Raw genomic sequence first — 14,555 nt, 5'->3', positions numbered from 1 at the left:
AGGTATAGAAGACAGGCTTAAGATGAAGTCAAAATTGCATGGTAAGTGCTAAAGAAAAATGATCTCATCAGGTTTAAAAAAATACATATGTTTTAAGCATTTTATTTACTTAATCGAAGTGTCATGAATGTGCCGCTGTATGTATATGAAGGTCAGAGGACAACTTGAGGGAAAAAGTTCTCTCCTTCCATGTGGGTCCTGGGGATTGAACTCGGTTTGTAAGGCTTGGCAGCAGGTGTCTGTACCTGCTGAGACACCTTGCTACCCCTCACTGAGATTTTCGTCTTTAGAAAATGAATCTCTCTCCTATCTTATATCTAACCAAATTACATTTTAATTTAGATCATGCACTGGCTGTTTTAAGGGAAAGCAAAGTGATTCACAGAGATATTTTCACATAAGTTGTCCAGTCAAATCAGGTGGTTGAAGGTATTACACTCTTAGGAGTCAGTTCGATGGCAAACCGAAATGCAGTCATTTTAGAGAGAATTTCTGGTTATGCTAGGCATAGTGGCTACTGCTTTGAACTCAACCACTCAGGAGGCAGAGGCTGGGGCAATGCTGCAAGTTTGAGACCAGAGTGAGAAACAGTGAGTTTGGCTCACGAAAATATAAGGTTTTTCAGCTGTTGTCTGATACACACAGTGGCATATGTGTGTATCACATCTTAATAACTCAGCCTCTGACTTTAATCCTTCAACTGTTGCTGTTGTGTGATTATCTTCAGGCTACTGAGAATTTCTATATCATATTTCTCTTAGTTTACATAGAACCCATCATAGGTAGGTGGTTTTCTTTATCTCCATTTATAAGTAAAGAAACTGAGACCAAGAAGGATTAATGGCCCAAGGTCACATAGCTAGCATATGGAAACCAAGACTGTGGGATCATGGCCTGACTGACAAGCCTGAAGTCTTCTCTTCTGCCAACCCCTGCCAATCAGGGTGTTCTTTATCTATCTATCTATCTATCTATCTATCCATCTTCAAAACACCTGGTCACTGGCAGCACCTCACCCAATTCTCTTCTCCATTCTACAGCTTTATCAAACAGTAAAGGTGAATTCCTGCTTAATGGAGACTTTGTTGTCTCCATGTCCAAAAGGGAGGTCCGTGTGGGGAGCGCCGTAATTGAGTACAGCGGATCCGACAATGTGGTGGAAAGACTGAACTGTACGGACCGTATTGAGGAAGAACTTCTCCTTCAGGTAAACACTCAGCTGGTGGCCAGTGCCTCTTTCCTCTTGGCACTGCAGGCCAGCAGACTTCTCCCTAATCTCTCCACACATTGCAGGTGTTGTCCGTGGGAAAGTTGTATAATCCAGATGTGCGGTACTCATTCAATATTCCAATTGAGGACAAACCTCAACAATTTTACTGGAACAGTCACGGGCCATGGCAAGCATGCAGCAAACCCTGCCAAGGTATCTGCTCAAGAGTTGCCACGCCTCAGTGGGTTTGAGGACGGCGGGAAGCATGACGGGCTCTGTTTCATTTCTTTACTGATTTACTGATTTTTTTTTTTAAAACAGCCGTGTACATACAATTTGCAAACCTTTCTAACTGCATGCATCTTCTCACCTCTTTTCCTCGGACCTTTCTGGTTGTTTCAGTTGTCAAGTTGAACTTTATAAGATTCAGGTCATATCGGGTCATGCTGCATTTTCTTCTAAGTTTGAATATATGTGTGAAGCCATGCAGAGTCAATACTGCCACTTTAATTTTCTACAGTGACTTTACTGGTCATGATTTTTTATTACTTTTGTATCCTTTTGTTAAATTAGAGTCAGCAAACTATAGCAACAGGATCAAATCCAGCCCCTACCCTCTTTTTATTAATATAGTTTTATTAGAGCCGGGATACACCAATTTGTTACCAATCCATCTATGGGCAGCTGGTTTTGTCCTGTCCTGGTAGAGCTAAGTGTGGCAGAGATCATACACCCAACACGACTGACAACACTTACTAACTAGCCTTTGATACTAAGTGCAGGAGAGTCAGTCCTTGATCTCAGTAATTTAGAACAGGTTATTTCCTCAGCATAATGTGCCTACTCTTTGCTTAGGGGAGCGGAGACGAAAACTTGTTTGCACCAGGGAGTCTGATCAGCTTACCGTTTCTGATCAAAGATGTGACCGGCTGCCCCAGCCAGGACCTGTCACTGAAGCGTGCGGCACAGACTGTGACTTGAGGTGCGGCCTCTGTTTTCCTTGTATCTTTCTTCCGGAGTCAAGTGGGCTTGAGGGGAATTTGGGGAGCGGGGATGCGATGGAGACAAGAGTTGCAGGTCTTTTCCTAGCCTTCCCATGTTTTCTAAACTCCAGCCAGTTCTGAAACCATTTAGCCGAGATCTAGAACTCTGGATTTCTTGTTCTCCTAAGAATTAAAAATAGTTAGCAGAGCAGAGCACTTGTCCAAAAACAACTTGATCTTTACAACTCAGTAATTAGGTTTTGGCCTTACCACTGAGTCAGACCTTATGTAAGAATCCTCATGGTGTTCCCTTTCCATCCAGAGCAGACACTGTGAGGAATTCTTAATGTGCACAAAAGTTTCAGTGTCCACATATATCAAACAAATAAACACATAAACACATACACAAATCAGACAGAGAGACAGAAAGAGAGAGAGACAGAAAAACAGAGAGGCAGAGAGTTGAAGAGAGACAGTGAGAGAAATAGAGGCAGAGAGACAGACACATACACACACACACATACACACACACACACACACACACAGAGAGAGAGAGAGAGAGAGAGAGAGAGAGAGAGAGAATACTATGCATTAATGTAGAGGCATGGAAGGAATGAAAAGAAAATCCAAATATGACTGACCAGGTATTCACACAATTCTGTGTTTAAGAAAGGTATGGCATCTGATGGAATAAATATTGAGGGAGTGGAAAATTCTACAGTGTTTCTATTGCCTGAGAGGGTGACTGTGTATAAATATCCAACAGCAGGAGTGCTGTATTGTACAATCTGCATGCCAAGTCTGGAACTACTTTGGGAGAATATTAGCATAGACTAGTACAAGAATGTGATAAGGTCTCTCCATTCACAAGGAGCAGAGTGAAGACAGAAGCAGTTTGAAGTTCCACATTACCATGCCAGGTCTTCATAGTGTTAGATGCCTGCTATAGGAATACAGATCATAAGGTCCTCTTGTGTGTCTAAGAGAAGGAAGTTTCATGATCAATTAATAGTGTCCTGTCCTAGGAGTCAGAGGGGCAGTAGTGACATCTTCTAGTCCTGACCTGAGGCTCTAACTGCAAAACCAGGCTCTTTCTGCCCTGCCATTCCTTTTCTGAGGCTGTTGTCACTGACTGGGTTACTCAGTGGCTTGTCAAAACCTATGGACAAAAGTCACTGTAAAAGTAAGATGTTAAAAAGTTTTTTAAAAAAACGAAAGGAAACATTTGGCAGGACTACTTTATTTTATATAGTGTCCATATAAACCTATTTGCTTCAGTCAATTGAGTCGCACTAGTTAAGTTAGAATTAAGGAGTCATTTCAAGGAAGTTAAGTGAAGAGTCATTGAATTCTTGCACAACTTCCTTGAGATGCAAGGTTAACAAGCTGAGGAAGACTGCATTCTCAGATCAGCATGAATCCAGTCTTCGCTACATCTTCTACCATTCTTCAATTAATTATGGTAGAGTAAGTCATCCCTAAGATCTGGGTTTGTGTTTGTCTGTTGTGTTTGTTGTTGCTATTGCTTTCACAGAAGTAGGCATGGAACCAGGAGAATTATACATATTAGGCAAGTATTCTGCCATTAAGTTAACCCCAGCTTTCTCTCTGCATTTTAAGATAGGGTCTCACTAAGCTGAGAACTATTTTTTAACAGCTATATATAATATTCCTATAGTAATAGGATGGGATTTTTGATTCTATTATGCAATTAATTGTCTATAAAATTTATACTACTGATGTCTTAGTCCACCAAGGCAACTCTTATAAAAAAAAGCATATAATTGGGGGCTTTTATACAGTCTCAGAGGCTTAGTCCATTAACCTCATAGTAGGGATCATGGCTGCAGGTAGACATGTAGCTAAAAGCTATATTCTGATCCTTAGGTATACGTGTGTGGTGGTGGGGCTGACCTTTTGAACAGCCCAGTGACATACTTCTTCCAAAAAGGCCACACTTGCTGCAACAAGACCACACCTCCTAATCCTTCTCAAATAGTGCTGCTCGCTGAAGACATTCAAATAGATGGGCCGATAGGGGCCATTCTTATTCAAATCACTGCAACCACAGCATAGATTTTATCATTCTTTTATATATAACAATATTAAACCTGACTGTTGCTATGCAGATTGCTTAGATCACACTGGTTACCATAACAGCTGAGGCGTAAATGTGGCCCATCCAATGGGAGAGGCTGTGTATGTCAGCTCTGGAACACAGCTGCTTCCATTTGTACTTTGTTAATGCTATAGAATTACACCCCATTCTGCAATCCCATATTGGAGCCATTAATCTTTACCAGTGTGTGTCATGCCTCATCCATTTGTCCACACTGGGACTCTACTGTCTGACTCAGACTGGGGCTAGTCACATCCTGAATGATAAATGCAGTTTCTGTAGGTCTGCTACCTTGAACATTAAACCTCGTCCTCTTATGGTGGCAAAGAAAATGAGTCTGTACAAAGCATTTCAAGAAACAGAATGTGTGAAAGCAAGCAAATGATATCCAACAATCCTATTCCAAGAGTATTCAGCAAATATCCTTTTTAAAGAGGAGATAATGTTTGTACTATTACTTCAAGAACCAAATATTTGTGTCTCTGAGAAATCTCGAGACAAGTCACAATTCAGGATGTGATGGTTCTGGTTTCTCCTGCAGTAGACACCATTAAGCATAATGCTCTCACAGATCTTAAAAGCCAGTGCAGGACAAGGTAGACTTAGCTCAGAAGAGTGTTACGTTAGGCTGCACAGACTATCACAAGGGTTCTGCCTCCTCATCGGCTGATTTTTAAAGTGAGCTGAAACTCTGTGAGGGAAGTAGGAAAGTAGGGACAAGAAGATTGAAAGTTTGAAGCCAGCCTAAGCTACACTGTAAGACCCTGTCTCTCAAAAAACAAAGGCCTGGGATGCAGCCTGGACAAGCATGGATGAGGCCTGGGGTCTGCTCTTGACAATGCAGAAAAATTAAGAGAAGGAGGCAAAAAATAGACGTTTCCTGGAGACTCAATGCCAAGGATGGCATAGTCATAACAATAACAATAATAATGATGATGATGGTTAATTTATTGTTTGTCCTCCACAGGTGTTAAACACTGCTCTCCCCACCTTGTTCCACTTGATCCCCCACCTAGTGATCAACTCAGGCTCTCTCTGCTAATAAGTGTGAGAGCTTCCATTCATAGCCAACATTGCTGATTAAATAGCACATACTCTGACTTTTGTTTATATTCTTGTCATAATACCAGATAAAGCTTCAGCCTGATTTTTTTTACGCTGATACTCTCTAAATTCCCCATTTAGAGTCAACTTTTTAAAACTTTTTTTTTTTTGAAACTCTGCAGAGGCCAAGTGGGGACAAGAGCCAGAAGCACAGAACTGAATGACCAAAGCAGTTCTGACTGCAGATGAGGAGGAGAGGGGACTTCATCCCTGTCTTCTTATAGAGGGAGCAGATCAGATCGGGGAGGAGTCAGAAGTGGAGGGCAGAAAGAGTCCACGGTTAGCGTTAGAGCTACACAAAGTGGCAAGCGTATGCTTGTTCCTAGAAGTCAGCTAAAGACTGTGGCTTTCAGTCAGCACTCAGAAGCATCTCTCACTACTGGTTCACTACTGGCTATTTACTGACTATTGGGAAAATTAAAGTTCCCTGCTAAAATATGGGGAGACACAAACCAAGCTTAAGGAAGAGGCACTGTCCCTTTTGCCCATCTGACAATCCGTCTAATCAAAATGCATGCTGAAATCTGGCCAATCAGCTGTGAGCGCAACTGAGCAAACAGAGAGGGAATGGCTACTGGTTGGTCAAACTCCAAAGTAGATTCTCCTAGACATGTTCATGGGATTGCTAGTCGGGTGAAGCAAACTGTGTTTGAGAAGCCCTCCAAACATCATCTTCCTCATGTGGAGGATCATGGCGCTGGTGAATTCTGTGAAGTTCCAGAGATCTAAAGTGGAGAAATCCATTTCTTCCGGTAGTTCTCAAAATCATTTGATCCAACTCTCCATAGCCATGCCTACACACGTGAAACACATTTTTCTCAATTCTCACTGTTAACATACTGAAACACAGGTTTTAGTTCATGTTTTCATTGTTGGTGGCTGAACACAGCACTTTTTGCCTACTGGGCAAGGGTTCTACCATTGAAGTATATCCCTAGCCCTCAGATTTCTGAGGCAGGAGTGCCCTATGTAGCTCAAGCTGGCTTTAAGCCTGCAGCCCCCAAGCTCCCGCCTCCTGAGTGCTGAGATACACATAAACACCTGACTAGAAAATACTTTCCTGAAATATAATAGTCAAATATAGTAGTAGCATTTTATTTCCCATAAAATGAACTATGAGCACACCATACAGAAAGAATATAGAGAAAACTAGATATCATTTAGAGTTCGATTGTTTTTATAGATTCTTCTTGGGGATCTCTGCATGGCCCCTGGGTATTATGGGATGACAGGGAAGTGACTTTGGCAGCTGAACTGCAAAGTGCTTTCGTGTCAAGACATCTCCCACCTTTCCCCAGATGGTAAATAGCCTTCCCACAGGGAAGTGACCACAGAGGCATGAGAAGGTAGCCAAGAATCAAAGTGCCGATGAAAGTTCCAGATGCCTCTGTTGAACAAGTTGACTTTTTTTGCCTCACTTCCTGTAGGAAGTGACAGTTTGCCCCAACTGGCTTGTGACAGGATGAGATAAAGCATGAGTTTATAAGCCCTCTTTTACTGTGTTAGAATAAAATCTCCCTGACGCTATTTCAGTGTAATGGAAAATCACAGCCCACTTTCCTTGCCAGTGGTCAACTCTGACCTACTTTTGGACACTACTTAGAAATTCCCTGATAAGCGCATTGGCTTGAGTTCCTCTTCTTTTCCAGTTCCTCCCCTAGACAGGTGTGTTGAGGGAACTGTTGGGACATTGAGAAGTGGCACACCACCCAGTTGCTGAGATGAAGGGAACTAACAATGGGAAATAAAATCCCCTGGAGGTTAGAAGGAAATTATCTTTTTCTAGATTTCCAAATGCATTTCAAGATCACTGACTTAAAATTTTGAATTAAACATTTTTTATTTATGTTTTAAATTCAAGCACTTCAGACTCTGTTCCTGTTGTGTTATAGAAAATAAGAGTAGCCAATAGTATATCCTGTGTACCAACTGTGTGTTAGAAAGCTTCATTATGAATATCAGGGATGAAAAGGTGGCAAAGTCTTATGGATTCAAATCTAATTTTAAAAGTGTATAATGAGGGTTTGGGAGACAGTTCAGTTGTAAAGGGCTTCTGCAAGCATGGGGCCCTGAACCCACATTTAAAATGTCGAGTGCAATGGTGTGGCTGTGTAATCTCAAAGTGGAGGATATAGGGGAACCTAAGGGGGCAGAGGAAGGCTCTTGGCCAACCAGCGTACCAAAATCTGAGATTCCCAGGTCTCGGTGACAGAGCCTGCCTCAGAAAATAAGGTAAGACTAGTAAAATAGTTGAGGGTAAATGCATATGCCCCAAACTTCAACCTGAGTTTGATCCCAGGAACTACATGGTGGAAGGTGAGAACTGTACTCTGACTTCCATACTTGGTACACACACACACACACACACAGTGATTAAAACAACAAGCAGACAGTACCAGAGAAACAATACCTTCAGTGGCTTCCACTTGTACCCATGCACGTGTACACACTTGCACACATACAGATATACAGGTTCATTCAGAAAAACACAAACACACTGACACACATGTTCACACACACACAGTCACACACTGACACACACACACATGTCTGCTGTCTTTAAGAAATTTCCAGCCTTGTGTGTGTATGTTTGTGTGTGTATGTTTGTGTGTGTGTGTGTGTGTGTGTGTGTGTGTGTGTGAAGTGTGGTGTGCAAGAGTCTGTACCTGCTTCCCAGAAGCTGAGGTGTTCAGGTGTCCTGTTCCATCACTCTCTGCTTTATTCCTTTGAGGCAGGTTTTCTCATTGATCCTAAAGCTAAGCTGATGGCCAACACCCCCAAATTTAGTCTTTATTCCAAAATAACAACAACAACAATAATAATAATGTGCATAGTGTATAGTAAATACACTTGAAATTTTTAATTATACCCCATATTATTTGCTCCTGAATTATTATTATCAGAATAGTCACTGAGTACTTGCAAGCACAGACAAACAGAAACGGAGCATTCCATGGATGAGTTTTCCAAGAGCAGACCTAAGGAGCCAAGTGAAATACTTCATATAAAAATTGCTGTACTTGCTTTGCCGAGTTCCAGGTTGCTTGTTTGTTTTGTTTGTTTGTTTTTCTTTCTGCTGCTTGAATTTCAGACTAACTGTACTGGGAGATCCTTCACAGAGGTAGCATTGCTGGCTATGGTTCTGTGACTTCCATGTACATTGGCGGCCATGAAAATTACATGGATACTTTGGCTTGACCTTGAATTGTAACTGGCTGTGACTCTGGGCTGTCGTCCTATTTGAATTAAGAAGGAAAGAACTCGGCTTTCCTCCTAGTCGGACGTGACACTCGTATCTAACCCAAATGTTGGTTTCCCACCATTATTTACCTTCAGATGGCACATTGCCAGCAAGAGCGACTGCAGTGCCCAGTGTGGTTTGGGCTACCGTACTTTAGACATCCACTGTGCCAAATACAGCAGGGTGGATGGAAAGACGGAGAAGGTTGATGACAGTTTTTGCAGCAGTCAACCCAGACCAAGCAACCAGGAGAAATGCTCAGGAGAGTGCAGCACAGGTGGATGGCGCTATTCAGCCTGGACCGAAGTAAGTTGGCTCTCATCTGAGAGTCTCGAATACCAAGTCTCATGAGCTGATCATAGCTCCTTCTGGGATTGTGTTAAGAAACCCATTTAAACTGCACAGAGAAGAGATCTACGATTGATTTACAATGCCTTCTAAGTCAAGCTCTGAAAGGAAGGCTCCTGGGGTTAATTTGTAATGTCTCACTTGAATATAATATGCAGAAAACTGTTATTGGTACAACTAATCAGCCAACACCCCCTTTTATTTTTTGGGCCCAATTTGCCAGTGAGATAATATTGACCTCAGTATAAACCTAATAATTAGCATTAAAAATAAAATCTCTAAATAACAATTAGAATTGGCTATAGTAGGAGATTTATTTCTTTTTTTCCTTTTTTTAAAAAATTTTCTATATTCGTTGTTTACATTCCAAATGATTTCCCCTTTCCCAGTTCCCCCCTCCCCATATGTCCCATAAGCCTTCTTCTCTCCATCCATTCTCGGATTTATTTCTTAAGGGTTGAAAGAAACAGCATAGCCATGATTTTAAGCATTTTTTGTAAAGAATTCAGAAATGCCCTATTTTCTTTTATTTTTTTATTCTTAAATGATCGTAGTGTTCTAAAAGCTGCGATGGTGGTACCCAGAGAAGAAGAGCAATTTGTGTCAACGCCCGCAATGACGTCCTGGATGACAGCAAATGCACACACCAGGACAAAGTCGTAGTACAGAGATGCAATGAGTTCTCCTGTCCTCACTGGAAAACAGGAGACTGGTCAGAGGTGAGAAAAGGAAGCTTTGGTTCCTAGCTCAACTCAGATGATCCTGGATTCCCCAGAGTCTGTTGGAGGTGTAGACTGCTGTGTGTTTCTTCCACCTCACAGTTTCTACCCTGAGGAAGCCATGACTTTGATTCTCCATTTACATTATGGTAGAAACCCTTTAGTCTGCCTAGGACCTGGGAGTCCCTAGGGGTTTGGCTGGCTCTCCCAGCCCAGTAGCTTCTACTGCTAACTGACAGAGTGCTTCTCCCTTTCCCCCTCTTTGAGCTATAAATCCTTGGCTGGAAATTGAGGCTTAATTAGGTGTGAGGTTAAAATAGTTTAGACATGAATCCAACAAAGAGGATTTCCATCTTCCTTGTCTTTGAAATAAGAGATTAGACCACCTGGCTTACACATCCAGTCACATGGGAGCACTTCATTAGGGGGAGCCCCGGTTCAGTGTTCCAGAATACTGGCTTCTTTTGCTTTATGAAGCCCAAGGCAATCCCATTTGTGCCCCATATCTGGATCTTTGGATACAGTATGCATTTTCTCTTTTAATGTAGACCAATATTGTTACAGCCCAGTGAGACTCTCAGCAAGAGGGCTCCCTCACGTCACCTCCTTCAACAGATGCAAGTAGTGGAAAAGTAGATGTCCCTTATTAACTGGACAAGTCAGAAATGTGGGGAAGCAAAGTTGCTACAGCCCCAACACACACACACACACACACACACACACACACACACACACACATACACATACACACACTCATCTCCCCCCATGTGAGTGTAATATTAACTGCTCAGGCATCAAATCTGAACAGAATACCCCAAATGCTGTTGGAATGGCCAAGTATCAGCATGTGTTCTTACCTATGTCTGACTTGTGAACACATGATCAACAAACTTGGTGCTTCCCCAGTAGGCTACGCACTAAATCCTTGTTGTTGTTGTTTTTTAAATATGATTGAAGATAGCAGGTTCACATTTTACTTGGATAGCTAATACTTTAATGTCCAGTTATTCATGAAGCCAGATGCGGTGGCTTGGGTGATCTTAGGAGATCAGGAATCCAGACCACCCTCGGCTGTATGTACTGTAGTAAATTTAAGGCTTAGCCTAAGACACATGAAACCCTAGCCTAAAAAATAAAAAATAAAGAAGAGGGAACTTTTATAGCAAGCCATGACTAAACAGGTGTTTGAATAAATACTGAACATACAACTTGATTGTTCCAACACTTAGTTAATATTCAGTACCCTTGGATAAAAAGACTAGAAAGGAAAGAATAGAGAATTGAAGAAACCTTCCATTATTTTACTTTGTCTTTTGTGCTCTTTAGGCATTTTTTAATTTTTCCAATAATGATGATTATATTTAACTTTTTTTTCTTTTGTGAGAATGTCATACATGAATACTGTACTTGCTAGACACTTAAGTTTCTCAGAGCCAGAATTATTGTTATCCCCATTTTATAGATGTAAATATTGAGGCACAGAGACACTGTGACTTGGTTATAGAGGTGTACAAGTTGATAAGGGCTTTTAATTCTTCACACTGAACTTCTGTGATGGAAAATCCTGACTACTGTTTGTTTCTCAGAGCATGGTTTTCTGTGTTTGAATCTGGCCATAAGATCTCAAATACAAAGGGAATAAGAGAAAATGATTCGGGTAAAGGAAAAGAAGGAGATGAGGGAAAGAGTAGAAGGAACGGGGGTGCAGCTAGTGGGAGCAAATATGGGTGGAGCATAATGATATGTATGTGTGAGAATTTCATAATCATAAGAACGCAGAAAGAGGGGGCTGAGCATGTAGCTCGACTGGAGGAGCACTTGCCTCACATGCACAAAGCCCTAGGCTGGAACCCCAACAGCATATAACCCAGACTTAGCGGGCACGCCCACCCACAATGCCAGGAGTCGGCCAGTAGAGGCCAGAGGATCAGAATGTTCAGTGCCCCTCAGCTACATGGTGAATTGGAGGCCAGCCTGGGCTTCCGGAAGCTGTGCCAGGATAAAAAGAAAGAGGGCAAGGAGAAAGGAGAAAGAGAACGGGATGAAAGGAAGCCAGGAGCAGTGGGTGTGTTTGCTCCTTGCTACTCGGCAGTGGGGAGGGGCCGGGAGTCGGGAGAGGCCACCTGCTCTCATTAGAGAACAGCCCCCACAGGCTCCAGCACATTGATCACAAGCAACCCTGATGGCCTCTGCTTTTCATTCCAGTGCTTGGTCACCTGTGGGAAAGGGCATAAGCACCGCCAGGTCTGGTGTCAGTTTGGCGAAGATCGATTAAGCGATAGAATGTGTGACCCTGAGGCCAAGCCGGAGCCCATGCAGACGTGTCAGCAGCCAGAGTGTGCAGCCTGGCAGGCGGGACCCTGGGGACAGGTATTTTGAATGATAAGATTCTTAACTGCATTCTTTCCCCCCCTTATCTGGAGAGGGGCATTCCAGTGGCGGGGCTTTACCACTGCGCTGCTGTGTGACTTGGCCTGCACTGTACTTAAGCGGCTCCAGATCCTGCACATGGGACTGTAGCTTGCCGCCCTGCAATGCTTCCAGGGTTACCTTGCCCTGCTGGAGCTGATTACTCCAGTTACAACTCCACGTGCAGGTTTTCACCCTGTTCTAAACTGCACACAAGTATTTAAACAAATTCACAACAGACGTGCCATCTGGCAGATGTAATCCTCCCCGGAGTGAGCTTCGGTGGGTATGAGATCCTGCCTGCCAGCTGATTTGGACCAGAGGGCTGTGCTTTGGAAGGGATATTTTGGCTGCCAACGAGAAGAATCCAAAACTCACCTCTCATAAATAAGTGGGATTCTTCAAATGCAGTCACATCAAAGGGGTTCAGCATCACAATCATTGGGTTGAGAATCTTTTCCTACTCTTCTAGTATGTAATGGGTTCCACATCTACCATTTCAAAAGGAGAGAGTGCACGTCCCCTGGGCCCAGTTTGCTCTTGGAATCTAGTCTTTCCTAATATAGAAGCAAGAGAGTGCTGTGTACTATTTAAGCAGCACTCCAAGTTCCCAGTAGAAGTGGAACAGCTGTCTGCTGTCACTTATGCAATCTGTTGAAGAATGACTCCCTGCGCCCTGACCAGCCACAGCCACTCCAGTTCCTTAGCCTCTGTCTCCATTTCCAAACTTGCATGGAATACACAGGCAGCTTTATAACCACGTCTCGGGCCTCATCCTTACTGATAGTGTCTTTAAAGTTTGTCTTATTGCATTTTCTAACACTTACTGGGGAGGGGTGAGAGAGAGTGCGTGTGCCGTCATGTGCACGCAGAGGCTAAAGGACAACTTAGAGAGCTGGGTCCTCCCTCCACCATGTGGGTTCTAAGGACTCAACTCCAGTCTTCATTTTGGAAGTAAGCACCCGTTACCCACTCAGCCATTTTCAGACCCCCATACTGACACTTTTCTGCTAGAATCTTCTGCTTCAGAGGATGCCTCAGTCTAGTGGCAAATCATAACAAAGAAAACCCTTTTATCCTCTCAAACAGTGCTTCTTATTTGTCCAAATATCTATAGCATTTCCTGGCTAATGAGAGGCTGTTAACACACCATGGGCTCACCGTCAGGAAGTGACTGCACATCTACTACAACTGACAGACCAGTTTCTCATCCATTCTTTGCCCATTCCTCTTACAAGGGATCTGGTCTTTCTCTAACTGATTGTGCAACTTAGGCAAATACTTATTTTTAAGATATTGTTAAAGAATCAAAAATACTCATAAAAATTTCCAATGTATGTATTAACAAGGAAAAAAATCAAACATACTGCTGACTGAGCACAGCATTTAAAAAAAAAAACATTTTTAAACCTTGCATTGGAATTGTATTCTGCCTGTATTTTTTGGTTGACTGTCTTAAACAAATTGGTGTTATTCACTGTATCCATCTTTTATGACCTCCATCTATTTTCAAACTATTTCCAGCACCCCAAGAGAAACCCTATATGCATTCAGCAATTATTTTCCATCTCCTTCTTAGCCTCTAGCAACTTCCCCCAACCCCAAGTTTGCATTTGGGGTCTGTGGATTTGCATAAGCAGGACTTGCTGTGTGTAATGCACAAACTCTGTGTCTGGCTTCATTCACACTACACGGAGCTTCTCACACATTCACACACATCTGCATAGCAACATGTCAGATTCAGCTTCCTGTCAACTTCAGAATCCTATCCCATTGCGTGGATGAGTTTCTAAAAATGTATATTTGGGTTCTCCCCACACTTTGAAGACTATGAATTTTGCTGGCATAAATCAACAAGTATTTATTTTAGTGCCCAATGACACTTATTTGCAATCTGTTACCCAGGGATATAATTGCTGGCTCCTATAGTAACTCTGTGTTTAGGTTTTTAACTTCCAAGTGGCTTTCCCCCGGAGGCTGTACCATTTTTCATCCCTCCTAGCAATATATAAGCAATATACAATTTCTTTCATATCATTATCAACAGTTACTATCTTCCTTTTGAAATTGTAACCCTCCTACTGAGTGTAAAGTGCTATCTCACTATGGTTTCTGCTCATATTTCCCTAATAGAAAAAAATGTTGATCAATCGGCCATGTGCTTGTCACCATTTGAATATCTTCTTTAACAAAATGTCTAGTCAAACCTTGTGTCCATTTAAAAAGATTAGAAAGTGCGCTATCTGATCTGAGCTCTGACTCTGTAGGCCGAGTGCTCTTCTAGTATGAACCGAGTCCTAGGCTCATCCCTAGCAGCTGGCATGGTGCACACACTAGGATTGCTGGCACATCCTAATCATTTCAGTAATCAGGAGATGGAGGCAGAAGGATCAGAAGCTCAGAGTAAAAGCCTCAGTGTGAG

The 14,555-nt window shown here is 42.4% G+C and overlaps 1 protein-coding gene across 3 annotated transcripts in view; it reads left to right on the top strand.

The window, feature by feature from the left end:
- Adamts9 (ADAM metallopeptidase with thrombospondin type 1 motif 9) overlaps positions 1–14,555 on the top strand; it is a 171,390-nt gene that overhangs the window by 61,419 nt on the left and 95,416 nt on the right. For all 3 annotated transcript variants that reach the window (XM_052174356.1, XM_052174353.1, XM_052174352.1), the window contains exons 17-22: positions 1,041–1,207; positions 1,294–1,423; positions 2,066–2,192; positions 8,753–8,963; positions 9,560–9,724; positions 11,930–12,094. In XM_052174356.1, coding sequence (XP_052030316.1) covers positions 1,041–1,207; positions 1,294–1,423; positions 2,066–2,192; positions 8,753–8,963; positions 9,560–9,724; positions 11,930–12,094 — 965 coding nt within the window. The remainder of the gene's footprint in view (positions 1–1,040; positions 1,208–1,293; positions 1,424–2,065; positions 2,193–8,752; positions 8,964–9,559; positions 9,725–11,929; positions 12,095–14,555) is intronic.

This window comes from Apodemus sylvaticus, chromosome 2 (genome assembly GCF_947179515.1).
Source record: "Apodemus sylvaticus chromosome 2, mApoSyl1.1, whole genome shotgun sequence".
NCBI classification, from domain to species: domain Eukaryota; kingdom Metazoa; phylum Chordata; class Mammalia; order Rodentia; family Muridae; genus Apodemus; species Apodemus sylvaticus.
Note: the sequence above shows the minus strand (reverse complement) of the source record. Positions and strands in the feature narration are given on the sequence as shown.